This window comes from Erythrolamprus reginae, chromosome 1 (genome assembly GCF_031021105.1).
Source record: "Erythrolamprus reginae isolate rEryReg1 chromosome 1, rEryReg1.hap1, whole genome shotgun sequence".
Lineage (NCBI taxonomy): Eukaryota > Metazoa > Chordata > Lepidosauria > Squamata > Dipsadidae > Erythrolamprus > Erythrolamprus reginae.
Genome location: NC_091950.1, coordinates 166,885,176 through 166,902,146, shown reverse-complemented (window position 1 = coordinate 166,902,146; position 16,971 = coordinate 166,885,176). Strand labels below are relative to the sequence as shown.

Sequence of the window (16,971 nt, the reverse complement as noted above, 5' to 3'; positions counted from 1 at the left end):
AGAATATAATTTGTTCTTCTGGGTTTCTACGATTTGTTCCCAGTTTAATCAGCTTTATGAAATAAATGTGCTTTTTGGGGGATGGGTGTACATTTTTAATTTACTTTCTTTGTTTTTTAATAGGCCACTTTAAATGCTAGGACATCGATTTTGGCAGCAGCAAATCCAGTCGGTGGACGTTATGATAGAGCCAAATCTTTGAAACAGAATATAAACTTATCAGCTCCTATCATGTCTAGATTTGATCTCTTCTTTATTCTTGTGGATGAATGCAATGAGGTAATGTAGAATTCACAAGTATATGTAATTCATGATAGATTAAATTATATGCAATTTATAAAATACAATTCTTTGTTTTTTAATCTTTTTCATATATATCTTAACTTGGGTAAGGAGGATTTTAAAAGGGATTTTTGTACTTATTAGTTGCATTATATTTTAATATGTTTTCCTACACTATGCTAACATTCAGAGCATATCAGTAGCTCTTAAGGATGTGCAAGTTTTACCAAGTTAGAAGTAGTATGTTATTTAATATACCTGGGTAGTAAGAATAACCTTGCCAAAGTGATACTTGGTTAAGTGCTGATCATGGGACAAAAAAAATGGTTTGAATCTATCGGAAGCCAAGTTTGACTTGACTATGTTTTTAATAATTATTAATAATAATAATTTATTAGCCTTGTATGCCGCCCTTCTCCAAGGACTCTTTCACCTAAGTTAAAAGATGGAAATGATGAATTAAACTCTCTCTTTAATACATTCATCTTTCTTTTCTCCCTTTAAAAACTACCCAAGGACTCTTATTCTGCAGAATGGGAGAAATAAAAACATTTGTGAAACCGAAGGTTGTGGAGTTAGCATTATGTAAAAGTTATTAGTTGCAGTAGCTTGGTTGTGATTGTGCTATTTATTCTGAGAGCCACTTTGGTTTAGCAGTTAGAAAGCTGGCTTTTCATTCTCTCTCTCTCTCCACCTAGCCCATCTCATACAATCATTGTTGGGATATTAAGAGGCAGATGCTTTATGTGTACCACTCTGAGTCATGTAAAATAAAGGCGGGGTATGAACTTAATATAATCACATAATGTCACAAAACCCAAATGAACTAACTCATTGTCTGAATAAAGATGTTATTCAGTCATGGCATAGATGATCCTTTTTTGGGGCTTCTGTTAATTATTTAGCAGAGTAAGATAATAGTAATTTGTAATAGAGAACTAAACATATCAAGGTTTTTCTATTATATTGCTCCTTATGCCTTTAGTAATGGTGCCTAATATTTCCTTAGGTTACAGATTATGCTATTGCAAGGCGCATTGTGGATCTTCATTCTAGGATAGATGAATCAATTGATCGTATGTATACTCTTGATGACATCCGAAGATACCTTCTCTTTGCCAGGCAATTTAAACCAAAGGTAACAAGAATCTTTAAACTTATTATGTAAAAATAGTATATATATATATTTAATATGGGCTGAATTGGCTGAAATGACCCTGCGGATTTCTCTATAAAGGTTAGGGCTTCTATTGCTTGATCCATGATGTAATTCTGCAATAAGTTGAAATGGAAATTGGAATTCCACCATAGCGGAACGGACTATTATTTTCATCATTTTCTCTGGTTCCAATAGATTTCTAAAGAGTCGGAGGATTTTATTGTCGAGCACTACAAGCGTTTACGCCAGAGGGATGGCTCTGGTGTCACAAAATCATCGTGGAGAATCACAGTACGACAACTGGAAAGCATGATACGACTGTCAGAAGCTATGGCACGGATGCATTGCAGTGATGAGGTAGCTACACTTGATGGGGTTTAGAAGGGAGTAGAGATCATTCCTTGCTTTGCTCAAGTCCACTTGTTCCTGATTATGTTCACAAACTGGGATCTCCAACCCCTGGTCTGTTGCCTGGTGCTGGGCCACAGCCTGTTAGAAACCAACCTGCAGAAGTGGTGGGCGAGTGCACATACACAAAGTTGCATTTCCGAAAGCAGCATGCACACATAAAACTACCCCTTCCTTGCTTCCAACTCCACCGCTCTGCAGAGCCAGAAAGATTGGGGGTCACTGACATATACTATACTTACCAGTAAGGCATTTACTGAAAAATTTTATGATTATTAATATATTCTTGAGTTAAACTGTAATGAGCACCTGGATGTTTTTGGGTAGTAGAATGGAAGTAATTTGCCAGTTCATTTTTGGATTCATTTTTCAACTTTGCAATATGAGCTACAGCCCTGCATTTCCGTCAAGGCTTCCTATCAGTAGAACTGTCAGCTATACTTTCCCTGCTTTTCTTTGGATCCCAAACTATATGCTGCCTCTTGTTTAAACTCCAAATGTTCACCAATTATTCATGCATCTAATATTTGCATAGATATTATAGGATTATAAGAAGTCAAGTTGGGGGGAAAATCTATAAAGTTCAGTTTTGAGTGACCTGGTGCTTGCTTATCCATTTCTAATTTTAGTAAGAATAGTTTTAGGAGGTAGCATAAGTATTCAAAAAGTGCAACTTAAAACAACAATCTGCAGGTTTGTTTTCAAGCATGCCGTTAATTAGGTTAGCTACAAATTGAACAGTTGCATTTGTTCAATATGCTAACTGTGGTTAGCTTTATCTTGAATTTGTTTTGTGTGGATTAGCATATACAACTAGTTATATTGTGGAAGCTCAGAAAATTAATTTGGTCATTGGATGACAGGTCGCTATGGACTTAAACCTCTTTTAGTGACCATTCAAAGTTGCAACAGCATTGAAAAAAAGTTATTTACAATTGGTCCTCACATGCACAGCGTCTCCATGGTCACAGAATTGGGCACTTGTCAACCAGCATGTATTTACAATGTTTGCAGTGTCTCGGACTCATGTGATCACCATTTGTGACTTTTCCAGCCAGCTTCCAACAATGGAGGAAGTAGGAATAGCCTGATAGCCAAATAATTTTCCTAAGTAACTGTGACAAAAAGATTTTAAAATTAAGAATGACTCTTAACAACTGCCTTGCTTAGCAAAGGAAACTTTGATTCCAGTCGTGGTCATAAGTTGAGCACCACCTCTAAGGGCGGTAGTGCTTTTAATATATGTATGTATGTATGTATTTATTTATTTATTTATTATAACGTCATAGCTCCTTTTTGCCTCTAGGCCCAACCCAGGGCCATTTCAAGGCAGTTAATTTATTCATAGCCAACAAAAACATGTGATATATATATATATATATATATATATATATATATATATATATATATATATAGCTGTGACGTTCCTTCAATCAGGGTGATCCAACAGAAAAAACACACACACACACATATATATATATATATATGTAGATTGTTCTGAGTTCGGGTTTTGCCCTGTGTAATGTTTTGCATGTCTATGCGACGTTTCGGTGAAATCACATTCACCATCTTCAGGCTGGAGTTCCAATCTTTGTGTTGTTGTAAATGGAATATTAGCAAACTGACATTTCTTCCCAGTATGTAGTGTGGGGGTGGAGATTTGCTTTGAATGTAGCAAATAGATTGGGTGACTATGCTTCAGTGATCTGATTGGTTGGTGTAATCACAGTTATTAGAAGGAATGACATGAAGATTTTATGAAGTTTTTTGTTTAAGGCTGATTTCCAAATATAAAATTCTAAAATCATAATAATTAGAAGGATTGACATGTTGATTATTATGAAGTGTTTATTTTGTTTAAGGCTGGTTTCCAAATCTCTGGCAGGCGGGAGGTATCATCTCTTTTATTTAAACAAAGGGGTCTCCTCTCAATTTCGATAGCTTCTAGAGAGATTCTTTTATATAAATTCTCTGTTTTGTGGAGTAATTTAGTTTTTTCAAAGTCAATTTCGTGCCCTGTTTTTTTTTTTTTTTTTTTTAAATATTTTTATTTTATTTTATATGACTTACAAACATTTAGACATCAAACAATACAACATTAAACATTTACACTTAATATATTTACAAGATTTATTTTTTAACAATTCTATTTACTATACCTTTTTCTTGATTTCCACCCAGTTGTAAATTTTTTCCCACACTTTGTAATAGTCTTTATTTTGTTGGTTTTGAATTTCGTATGTTAATTTGCTAAATTTGGCGCAGTCTAATATTTTTTTAATTACCGTTTCTTTGTTTGGGATCTTATCCTGTTTCCAGACTTGTGCATATGCTAATCTTGCAGCAGTAAGTAAGTGATTTATTAAGTAGTAATTTTCTTTGCTATGTTTGCCTCTAATTATGCCCAATAAATACATTTCCGGTTTTATTTCAATTTTATAGCCCAATATTTCTTCCATCCATGCCCTAATTTGAATCCAAAATTTTTTTGCTTCGTTACATTGCCACCATATGTGGTAGTATGTTCCCACTTCTTTTTTACACTTCCAACATTTGTTACTAATGTTTACATTCATTTTGGCTAGGCGTGCTGGCGCATAATGCCATCGGAAGAACATTTTATAAAGATTTTCTTTATATGGTGTTGACAAAGTCATCTTATAATTAACTGACCATAGTTTTTCCCAGTCTTCTAGCTGAATTGCATATCCAAAGTTGGTCATCCAAGATATCATGTTAGGTTTAACAATTTCTTCAATGTTTTCATAGTTTAATAGATAAATATACATTTTAGTTATAAATTTTTTGTCAGATCCTGTCAATATTTTGTCTATTTCATTTTGTTTATTACATATTCCAAATTGTACCAAGTCCCTTTTATATCTGCTTTGAATTTGATAATATGGAAGCCAATCTATTACTATACCTTCCTCTTTAAGTCTTTCTCTAGTTTTAAGACTTCCTTTAGTGTTTAATAGGGCTTCGTAGGTTATTTTTTGTTCTTGGCTTATTATGTTTGGATGAATTTGAGCTTCTAGAGTGGATAGCCATCTGGGAATTTCATTATAGTATTTTTTCCTGACTTTCCGCCAGTATGTCAATAGTGTATTCCGAATTTGGTGTTGTTTAAAGTGAGAATGTTTTGAGTGTTCTTTTTCCCACAAATGTGCGTGCCATCCTTCATTTATATCATGGCCTTCTATTGTTAGAATTCTAGGATTTTCAAGGTTGACCCATTCTTTAATCCACAGTAATTTAGTGGCTTGGTAGTATATTTCTAAGTTGGGTAAACCGAATCCTCCTCTTGTTCTTAAATCTTGTAGGGCTTTCATGTTTATTCTAGGTTTTTTATTGCACCAGATAAATTTAGAAATTATTTTATTTATTTTAGCAAAGAACGATTTGTTTAGTTGTATTGGTGCTGTTTGGAAGAGATAGAGCCACCTTGGAAGTATATTAGACTTTATTGTATTGATCCTTCCCATTAAGGATAGATTTAACTTTGACCATTTTTCTAAATCTTCTTTTGTTTTTGTTAATAATTTTGTATAATTTAGTTCTTTCAGTGAAGAATACCTTGTCGTAAACCAAATCCCTAGATATTTAATTTTCTTTTCTATTTGAAAACCTGTTTCTTTTATTAATAATTTGTTTAAATCTTGATTACAATTCTTGGTTAATATTTTAGTTTTGTTCCTATTTATTTTTAAGCCGGCCACTTTCCCATAGTTCTCTAATTCTTTTACTAAATATATCATTGAGCTAACTGGATTCTCTAAGAAGAAGACCAGATCATCAGCGAAGGCCTGTGTTTTATAAATTTGTTGTTTAATTTGGGTGCCCTGTATTGATGATTCCCCTCTAATTCGGTTTAATAGTATTTCTATAGACATTATATATATTAAGGGAGATAGTGGACAGCCTTGTCTCACTCCTTTTTTAATATCGAATGTATTGGTTAAATCTCCATTTATAATTATCCTTGCCTTTTGTTTGGAGTATATTTTATTTATTGTATTTTCAAAGTTCTCTCCAAAATCCATAGTATTTATTAATTTTTTGAAGAAGTTCCAATTGAGGTTATCGAAGGCTTTCTCAGCATCTAGAAATAGCATTGCAAACTCCTTATCATTATGGCTTTCATAATATTCTAGCATATTTAATGTAATTCTTATATTATTTCTAATTTGTCTGTTAGGTAAGAAGCCATTCTGATCAGAGTGTATTATTTTGTTTAATATTTTTTTAAATCTGTCTGCTATTATTGCCATATAAATTTTGTAGTCTACGTTTAACAGAGATATTGGTCTATAATTCTTAATATACTTTGGATCTGTGTCTTCTTTATGTATCAGCGTTATGTTAGCTTCTTGCCATGATACCGGGCATTCTCCGTTCGTTAACATTTTATTATAAATTTCTAATAATAATTCTCCCGTTACATGGAATGTTGCTTTATAGAATTCAATTGGGAAGCCATCTGGGCCTGGTGTTTTATTATTATTCTGTTTCATAATTGTTCTTTCCAATTCTTCTTTTGTTATTTCTTTGTTTAATATTTCTTTATCTTCTTTACTTATTAAATTGATTTTACATGTCTCTAAATATTTTAATATATCTTCTTCCTTAATATTTTCTTCACTATACAATTCTTTATAGTATTCTAATGCAATTTCTTTCTTTTTTTTTAACTGGTAATGTGTTATTTCTTTTTTATCTGTTAATTGTTGGATTAATTTCTTCTCTCTTTCTTTCCTCAATTTATACGATAGCCATCTGCCAGGTTTATTTGCGTGCTCAAATTGATTTTGTTTTACTTCTCTTAGTTTCTTAGTTACTTCTTCTATCTCTATTAATTCTAGTTTGTGTTTTATCAGCATAATTTGTTGCCTTATATTTGGGTTTCCTGGGTCTTTTTGGGATTCTTTTTCTAATTTTCCTAATTTAAATATCCACTCTTTTTGATTTTGTCTTTTTTCCTTGTTTTTTCTTGATTTATAGGCTATTGTTAAGCCTCTTTGATAGGCTTTTGCTGTATCCCATAAATTCTGGAGGGAGGTATCTGGATTGTTATTTTCTTTTAAAAATAATTTCATTTCTCTTTCAATCCAATCTATATATTCTTGTTCTTTTAATAATTGTAGATCTAATCTCCAACTCCTATTTTTTTTCTCCTCCTCATTCCATATAATTTTTATTGGGTTATGATCAGCCCAATCGTTTTTATCAATTTGAATTCGTTTTATTAAGTTTCCTATCTTATTATTAACCCACGCCATATCAATCCTAGACCAACTTTGGTGCGCATTGGAGTAGAATGTATATTCTTTTTTATTTTGGTTCCTTGTTCTCCAACAATCCCTCAGGTTTAATTCTTCACACATCTGATCAAACGTTTTTGGCAGTACTTTTCTTTTTTTATATCGATTTTTATTAGCACTTTTATAATCCTTAATGGGATCGATAATACCGTTAAAGTCACCTATCATGCAGATGTCTTCTACTTCTAATTCAATCAGTTTCTGGTGCAAGTTATAGAAGAATTTTTTTAAATTTTTATTTGGTGCATAAATTACTACTAATGATACAAACACATTAACAATTTTAACTGTCATGATTAAAGTTCTTCCCTTTTTATCTGCATATATTTTCCTTGGATCTAATTCTTTTTTAACGTAAACTGCAATCCCTCTTTTTTTGTTATGTGATAAGGACGTAAATACTTTCCCAATTTTCTCATTTTCTAATTGCTTTTCATTTTTTTGTGGAATGTGTACTTCCTGTAGACAAACAATGTCTAAATTTTGTTTTTGTAATTTATTGAATATACTATTTCTTTTCATAAATGAGTTTAAGCCATTTACATTAATTGAGATTAATTTAATTTCTGTTCCCATCCCCCTTTAATTCCTTATTTGTCTTCTGTTTGTCCTGTTTTCTTTCTGTGCTCTTGTCAATATTCTTTCTTCCTCCTGTACTATATCTTTAGAAGTTCCTTCTTTCCCGCTATCTGATTCTACCTGGGGTTCTTCTATCTCTTTTTGACTTCCTGTTTCCACCCTCTCTTCCGCTATTAATTCATCATAAAATTCTTGTGCCATTAGTTCGTTATTTACTTTTATTTTTTTCCTCTTCCATGTGATAAGCATCCCCTCCGGAATTAACCATCTGAAGGTAATTTTACTTTGATTTAACAAATCTGCCAATGGTCGGTATCCCCTTCGATTGTCCCTTAATTTTTTTGGGATTTGCTTAAGAACTCTGATTTCCTTCCCATTATGAATTATTGCTTCGTCTTTTGTAATTTTCAATATTTCATTTCTAATCTCCTTTTTTACACATCTCACGTGTACTTCCCTAGGAAGCTTATGTTTTCGGGCGTAGTTAGTGTTCACCCTGTAAATCTCATCTATTCCATTAGCTGTTTCTTGTTTATCTTTTTGTAATATATTAGCTATCATTTCTGTCATTGTCTCTACTAAATTCTCATCTTTCTCTTCTTCTACATTTTGGAATCTGACGTAAAATTCTGCTCTATCGACCTCAAAATTAATTATTGATTCTTCTAACTCTCTATTTAATTGCATCAATTTATCATCCATTGTTACTACTTTTTTGTCATTTTGTTCTACTTTCTTTTCAATTTGTTCTATTCTCCTTTCATTTTTTTCCAAAATTTGATGGATTATTTCAATTTTATTGTCCATTTTTTGCATATCTTCCCTCATTGCCTCATGGTTCCTATCTAATTTTTCCTCCAGTTTGAGCATTGTTTCTTGAATTGCCATTAATGCCTCCTGCGTTGTTTGTGGGGTGTTGCTAATATTACCAGTACTGCTGGCCTTTTCTGTTGCTAACATGCTAACTATTGATTTTTGGGTTGAGGGGGAGCCAGATGGTTTTTTTGTATATTTCTGGAAAGTTGCCATTTTAATCTTTTTAATTGATTATTAACTTGAATGTCTAATATTTTCTTGGAATCAGATGAGTCTAATATATAGTTAGACTTAAGGTATATAATGCGCAGTTAGACTTTTAATATTGAGCTACTTGTTGATGAGCTGTTATTGTTATTGTTCTTTTCTTATATTCCCCCCCTTTTTCCCCCCTCTTCCTTTACTCCAATAGATCAGTATAATTCATACAATGTAATTCAATATATTCAATAGTAATATTAATATTATTAAGCTAATATATATATTCTAAGTATAGATATTGTAGATATGTTATAGCTGAGATAGAAATAGGAATACAGATTAATTACTTATTTCGTTGTATCGTTAATACCATTCACTTCATAGGGATTCAATTCATCCAAAAAATAATAATAATCAACCTTTCTATTTGTTGTGGGGTTTTACCTAATTCTTCGTCCTTAGATTTTTAAGTTCACATTCAGGTTCAGTATATCAGAGTTCAATCAGGGTTCAATCAAGGTTCAATCAGAGTTCAATCAAAGTTCGGTCAAATTTCTTTTTCTTCCGCTATAAATAGCAAGTCATCAGTTAATCCGTTAATCAGGGAGAAAGTTAATTAGTAAATCAGTTAGTCAGTTTTTTCGATTTAGGGAAGGTAAAGAGGAGAGAAAAGAGATATAAGTAAGTGCTTAGTTAAGCTAACTTCCTCCTCCCCCGATGTTCCTCTTCTCTGCACCTTCTTTTGGCTCTTTCCGCTTATCTTGTCAGCTTCTGCAGGCTCCTTCTTCACTTCCAAGCACACTCCACCGCTGCTGTTTATTTATTCCTCTGGTCGTGGACCTCAGCTCTTTACCATTTGTTCTTTAAGCTTCTTTAAACTCTGGAGCACTTCCTCCCTTTTCCGATCTCTCAGCAACCTCCGTATCTCCGTGTCTCGTCACTACCGCTGTAATTCTGTAGTTCCTGCAGTCTCCGTCGTTTGGCTCTTTTTTTCAAAAGTTAGTATTCTCCACCGTTTCTTTTAGTCACAAAACTCACAAACAGTTGTTAAGTTGTTAAGTTATTTAAGTTGTTTTTCAGGTTTCTCCTCCACGGGGTGCTTGTTAGTCCACTCCTATTGTTTTAGGTTTTAACTCCAAACGTCTTCCGGGTCTTCCAGGTTTCTCAGTAGAAATTTTTTTTTTTTTTTTAGTCTTTTCTCCCCCACCGCTGAGTAGCCGCTAACCAACTTTGGTGGGTCCCACGCTGCTGCTCTCTCTTAACTTAATCTTCCATTAATTTGACTATATATATTTTTGTTATCATACTTGGGTTCTTCTTCTTCGTAAATAGGATTGTAGTTACACTCTCTTGCTTCCTCTGTTACGCTGGGCTGTCACAGCACTAACGTCACCATGTTGTTTGGTGACTCTCTTGCTTCGAGGTTTGCGAGGTTCTCACTCCTGCACACGGGGTGCTTGCTTCACACCTCCGTGCTAGGAGGAACCCTCGCTACTTCAGCCACCTCTCCAACGTGGTTGCGTCGAAATTCTGCCAAATTTCAACCCCCCGAACTGCAAAATCAGGCTTGGGAGAGCGGAGCTCTGCTCTCGCACGCCTGCTCGCCGTAGACCCGCCCCCGGGCTCAGTCATTGCCTCGTGCCCTGTTTTTTTAATGTGCTGGACAAGGGAGGAGGTCTTATCTTGTTTTTTGACTGCATTCACATGTTCTGCTATGCGTTGGCTCACTCTTCGGTTAGTTTGTCCAATGTATGTGGCTGCACATGTTTTGCAAGGGATTTCATAGATTCCTTGGTATTCCAATTGGATTTTATCTTTGGGGCTCCTTAGGATATTAGATATTTTTTGGTTAGTGCAAAATGAGGTTTTGATGTTATGTTTGTGTAGAATTTTACTAATTTTATCCGTGGTGCCTTTGATGTAAGGAAGGATGGTGGTGCCATTGTCCTGTTCTTGATCTTGTTTTTTGGGGGGTGTCTCTTTATTGATTAGGTTTGTTATTGTTTTCTCTTTGAATCCATTAGAAATTAGTACATCTTTGAGTTTGTTCAATTCAGTTTTTAAGTGCTCATGGTCAGCTAAGCGTTTGGTTCTGGTGATGAGAGTTTTGGCCACTGAGGTGATTTGTGCGGGGTGGTGGTGTGAGTGTGCATTTAGATAACGGTTGGTATGGGTTTTCTTTTGGTAGATAGTATGTCCTAGGCTGCCATTGGGTTTTTTATAGACCAGTACATCTAGAAAGGGAAGTTGATCATTGATTTCTGTTTCCATAGTAAACTGTATTTTGGGGTGTAGGCTGTTGAGATGTGTGAGGAAATTGTCTAGTTTTTCTTTACCATGTGGCCAAATTACAAAGGTATCATCAACATATCTCAGCCAAAGTTTGGGTTTGTATTTGGCTTGCTCTAAAGCATTATTTTCGAAATATTCCATATAGAGGTTGGCTATGACAGGTGATAGAGGTGATCCCATGGGGGCTCCCTCTATCTGTTTATATCTTTGATCATTATAGATGAAGTATGTATTGGTCAGGCAGTGGTTGGTAAGGTCTAGGATATATTTGGGGGGTTTGTGTTTGTCCTGGATAGCTGTCAAGGCTTCTTTAATAGGTATTTGTGTGAACAGGGACACGACATCGAAACTTACAAGTAGGTCATCGGGTTGTAGGTTTTGTTTTTTAATTATTTGTATAAAGTGGAATGAATTTTGAACATATGAGGTAATAGTTTCTGTATATGGTTGAAGGTATTTGGCTAAAAATTTGGCAAGGTTTTGTAGAGGGGAGCCTATAGAACTGACTATTGGTCTGAGAGGTATTCCTTCTTTGTGTATTTTTGGAAGGCCATAGAGTTTTGGACATATGGAAGATTTTTCTCTGGGGATGATTTTTTGCTGGATTTCTTCGCTGATGGGAGAGGCCTTGATTTTAGATTTGGTGGTTTTTTCTAGGTAGGTGGTAGGATCTGTGCTTAGGAGTTTGTAGGCCGGGTTTTGTAGTAGATTTGTCATTTTTTCTTTGTATTCTGCTGTGTTCATTACTATAGTGGAGTTTCCTTTATCGGCTGGTAGGATTATTATTTCCTGGTTTTTCTTCAGATTGATAAGAGCATCTCTTTCTTCCTGCTGTATGTTGCTTTTAGGAGGTTTACTAGAGCAGAGAATATTAGTGACTTTAAGTCTGATTTTGTTAGCAGTATCTGGGTTGATTTTATTTAAAGTTGTTTCAATTCCACATATGATGTTTTCAGTTGGTATGCGTCTTGGAGTTATTGCAAAATTAAATCCTTTTGAAAGAATATTGGTTTCTGTAGTGGTGAGTATCTTGTCTGATATGTTATGTACTGTTTTGGTCATAAGTTGTTGTGGAGGGCTGGGTTTTTGCTGTACCTCTAGTATTTGGAGTTTCTTATTATGTGTGTCAGTCTTGTATTGGGTTTCTGTTTCTGCCCTCCAGATTGATATTTGTTTGAATTTATCCCAGAGTATAGGGTGTATTTGGTTACTGATTTTAAGGTGAAGAGAGAGTAGACTTTTGTTGATTTCATCAAGTATGAATCTTTTTTTGTGGAGTTCATTTCTGATTAGGGCTAATTCAGTTCTTTTTAGGATCCTCTCTATGGTTTTCGTAAATTTTCACGGGTATATGTATGTAGATTGTTCTGAGTTCGGGTTTTGCCCTGTGTAATATTTTGCATGTCTATGCGACGTTTCGGCGAAATCACATTCACCATCATCAGGCTGAAGTTCCAATCTTTGTGTTGTTGTAAATGGAATAGTCCATTTACAACAACACAAAGATTGGAACTTCAGCCTGATGATGGTGAATGTGATTTCGCCGAAACGTCGCATAGACATGCAAAATATTAAACAGGGCAAAACCCGAACTCAGAACAATCTACATACCGTATTTTTCGCTCCATAAGACGCAGTTTTTTTCCTCCCAAAGTAGGATGAAAAATCAGCCACGTCTTATGGAGCGAAGATGCAGGCAGGGAGGGGGGGGGAGGCGCTGGAGCAGAGGGGGGGGCGGCGATATACTCATCTGGAGACCGCCGCCTCTGTCGCCGCCTCTCCTCTTTCCAACCCTGAAGAGAGCCGCGCCTTTCGGCCTCTGGAAGTGCTGGGCCGGGGGACGCCTCCACCCCGCAGGTTTAGGAGGCAGAGCGGCACCGGAGGAGCGTTGGCGGTTCCGAGCCTTTGGGAAGGCTACGGGAATCGCTTCAGGAGGCGGGGAGGTCTCGAAGACCAAAAACCCAGCCAGTCGCTCGCAGCCGGCCGCCGCCTGTGCAAAGTTTGGCTGCGAACTCGGCTGGCTAGCTGCTGCCTGGCCCCCTCCCTCCCGGAAGAGGGTCTCCCTTTGCACCACCAGCGGTGCTCCCCCCGCCAGCCAGCCAAGCCCCGCGCCCACCGGAGCCGGCTCTTCGCTCTTCCCCCGCTGCCCGCCGCGTTTGCAGGAGGTGGGGAGGGTCGCCAAGGCCAGGAGGGACGCCGCTGCCCCCTCCTTCCCTCTCTCCGCCTGCCGCTGCGCCTCCTGCTGAGCCCCCTCGGCCCCGCGCGGCGCCTGTCAGGGGAAGCTGCCCTGTCCCGGCCAGGATTCGGGGGCGAGGTCGTCAGGGTTTGAGGGGCCCTAAACCGCCCACAGCAGAAAAACAGAAAAAATAAGGGAGAAAGAGAGAGAGAGAAAGGAAGAGGAGAGATAGAAAGGAGGAGAGAGAAAGAGGGAGAGATAGAGAAGGAGAGAGAGAAAGAGAGAGATACAAAGAGAGTGAGTGAGAGAAGGAGAGATAAGAGAGAGAAAGAGGGACAGAGAGAAAGAAAGAGAGGGACAGAGAGAAAGAAAGAGAGGGACAGAGAGAAAGAAAGAGGGACAGAGAGAAAGAAAGAGAGGGACAGAGAGAAAGAAAGAAAGAGAGGGACAGAGAGAAAGAAAGAGAGGGACAGAGAGAAAGAAAGAGGGACAGAGAGAAAGAAAGAGAAGAACAGAGAGAAAGAAAGAGAGGGTCAGAGAAAGGGAGAGGAGAGATAGAAAGGGGGAGAAAGAGGGAGAGATAGAGAAGGAGAGAGAGAAAGAGAGAGATACAAAGAGAGTGAGTGAGAGAAGGAGAGATAAGAGAGAGAAAGAAAGAGGGACAGAGAGAAAGAAAGAGAAGAACAGAGAGAAAGAAATAGAGGGACAGAGAAAGGGAGAGGAGAGATAGAAAGGGGGAGAGAGAAAGAGGGAGAGATAGAGAAGGAGAGAGAGAAAGAGAGAGATACAAAGAGAGTGAGTGAGAGAAGGAGAGATAAGAGAGAGAAAGAAAGAGGGACAGAGAGAAAGAAAGGGACAGAGAGAAAGAAAGAGAGGGACAGAGAGAAAGAAAGAGAGGGACAGAGAGAAAGAAAGAGGGACAGAGAGAAAGAAAGAGAGGGACAGAGAGAAAGAAAGAGAGGGACAGAGAGAAAGAAAGAGGGACAGAGAGAAAGAAAGAGAGGGACAGAGAGAAAGAAAGAGAGGGACAGAGAGAAAGAAAGAAGGACAGAGAGAAAGAAAGAGAGGGACAGAGAGAAAGAAAGAGAGGGACAGAGAAAGGGAGAGAGAGAAAGAGGGAGAGAGAGAAAGAAAGAAAGAGAGAGGGGGGCTTGTTTGTATATTTTCCCAATTCCCCTAGGGCAGTGTTATTGTAATAAATATTTTAGCCTACTTTTTGGCTCAAAATATTTTTTTCTATTTTCCTCCTCTAAAAACTAGGTGCGACTTATAGAGCGAAAAATACGGTATGTATATATATATATATATATATATATATATATATATATATATATATATGTATGTATGTATATATACACACACACACACACACACACACACACACTGTCCATAAAACTATCCGATATGCTACTTTTAATGAAGTTGGTACAGCACTACACAAGCTTGAATTACAGAACTGTTCAAGAATATACAGGTATATTAAAAGCTTATATATATAAGCTTTTAATATATATTCTTGAACAGTTCCGTAATTCAAGCTTGTGTAGTGCTGTACCAACTTCATTAAAAGTACCATATCGGATAGTTTTATGGACTTTGACAGTAGATCTAATGTATTTTATTTGACAGTAGATCTAATGTATTTTATTCCTTGCCAAAAAAGAGGGAATTATAAGCCTCAGAGAAGAGATATCTGTGTCTCTTCTGCTGTTGCTTAACTCCAATTCCCAGCAGCCTTGGCCAGCCCAGCTAATAAGGGAGATTGCTGCAAGCTGTCAATCAGCACCTGTGGTAGCAGTTGTGTTCTTCCATGCTCCATGTGTAAAACCTACACAGGAGTTTTATGTGATATTATACTACATACATGAAACAAAATAATTTCCTTTGAATCTCCCTAAATGTTTTTACAAGGTTCAGCCAAAACACGTGAAGGAAGCTTTCAGGTTATTGAACAAATCTATCATCCGAGTTGAAACTCCAGATATCAATTTAGACCAAGATGAAGAACAATCAGTTGAAGAGCCTGAGGACCAGGATGGAGTTGCCAGTGAGTGATTTCCACATCTGCTTCTTGTTTTCAATCCAGTTTGAGTGGTGTTGGGCCTCTTTCGTCAGTGTTACTTATTACTACTGTTCAGTTTAATAATGCCTTGACAATAGACATGCTTGATACTATTCTAATTAACTTTAAAGTGATAATTTAGGAAGGCTTTTACTTTCAAAACATGCTTTTAATTGAATACGCACTTGGTTCAACTTTTTTCTATTTCATAATGCCTATTGTGAAATGCCAAGAGAGATTTATTGCACAACTCTGTATGAGCTTTTTACTCATTTACTTGGGAGTAAAACTCACTGAATGTTGGGCTATTTTCTGAGATGGTATGAGAAAAGTGTAACAAAAACTAAGCTAGCTAGCTAGCTAGCTAGCAAACTAATTTTTAGTTTGGAGTTAAGACTACAGTATGTCTCCAAACCTATAGAGTTGCAGAAAGGAGTGAGCGAATATTTCGGTTGAAAAGATTCATTTACATGAAGGGAAATAATACTCCCACTGAATGTTTTCAAGCAGCTCTGGTAAAGACTCCCTTTTTTGTGCCCAAGGGGCAAAAAAAAAAATACATATCTTGAATAGACAAAAATACAACACAATATTGAAGAGATGGAAGCGACAAAATAAATAGACCCACATCACATATTTGTAATCATTGAGGAAGAGGAGGTCTTTATTTGTTTAGCTATTTAGGATTTTGACCACAGGGGGCAAAAAACTGCCATCAATTTTCAACAACCGTGGTTAGAAGGTATTCCAGCATCACCAAAAAAAGGCCCATGAACCATATGATTACAATTATAAGATAAATCATTCTGAAGGGCAAAAAAAAAAATCTAGGACATAAAACTCCTATTGCCTTGCGATGGTCAGCCCTTTGAGGTAGGCAAGGTCAAGGTGCAGGAACAGCAAGGGTTTCAGGAATGTCTTCATTGAGATAGGACAGTGATGGTGAACCTTTTTTGGTACGCATGCCAAAAGGGTGTGTCTGTTTTTCTGAACTTTCGGTTTGCCCATTGGGTGACTTTTTGCACTCCAGGGCTTCAGGGAAGCTTCCCTAAAGCCTCCAGAAGGCAAAACGTCCTTCCCCAAGGCCGAAAATAAGCTGGCTAGCGTGCATATGTGTGCTGGAGCTAATATAAGGCAACGCCTCGTGTGCCCTCCAATATGGCTCTACGTGCCACCTGTGGCACGCCTGCCAAAGGTTCGCCATCACGGGGATAGAGTATAGTAACAGAATCTTGAACACCTATTGTTCTGTCGAGCTCTCTGGTAGAAACCTCCCAAAAATGCACAGATACAATTTCAGACACACACACGTTTGAAAATTCAAAACAATGTTCTTTATACCGAAAATGCAAATAAACAGAGCACTCTTTTTGTATAGCAAAGAGCACTTGTCTCCAAACAAACTGGTAATTTGTACACGTCCCTTATCAGTTCTGTGATACTTAGCTTGCAGCCTTCTTCTTTCACAAAGTGAAACACACTTTGCTCTGGTTTAGTTTCAAAGCGGGGGGAAATCAGCACACAAAGATCAAAGTCAGCAAAGCAGTCACGAAACACAACGATCAAATAATCCTCCACAATGGCCAAACCCACGGGCTGCTATTTATAGCAGCCTCACTAATTAGCACAGTCCCTGATTACAGGTGGCCTCATTTTCTTTGATAATAATCTCTCA

The 16,971-nt window shown here is 36.8% G+C and overlaps 1 protein-coding gene across 1 annotated transcript in view; it reads left to right on the top strand.

The window, feature by feature from the left end:
- The window catches only part of MCM6 (minichromosome maintenance complex component 6), a 37,692-nt gene that overhangs the window by 15,874 nt on the left and 4,847 nt on the right, over nt 1-16,971 (top strand). Inside the window, exons 11-14 of the mRNA XM_070731413.1 lie at nt 124-279; nt 1,292-1,420; nt 1,637-1,798; nt 15,146-15,281. Of these exons, the coding sequence (XP_070587514.1) occupies nt 124-279; nt 1,292-1,420; nt 1,637-1,798; nt 15,146-15,281 (583 nt within the window). The remainder of the gene's footprint in view (nt 1-123; nt 280-1,291; nt 1,421-1,636; nt 1,799-15,145; nt 15,282-16,971) is intronic.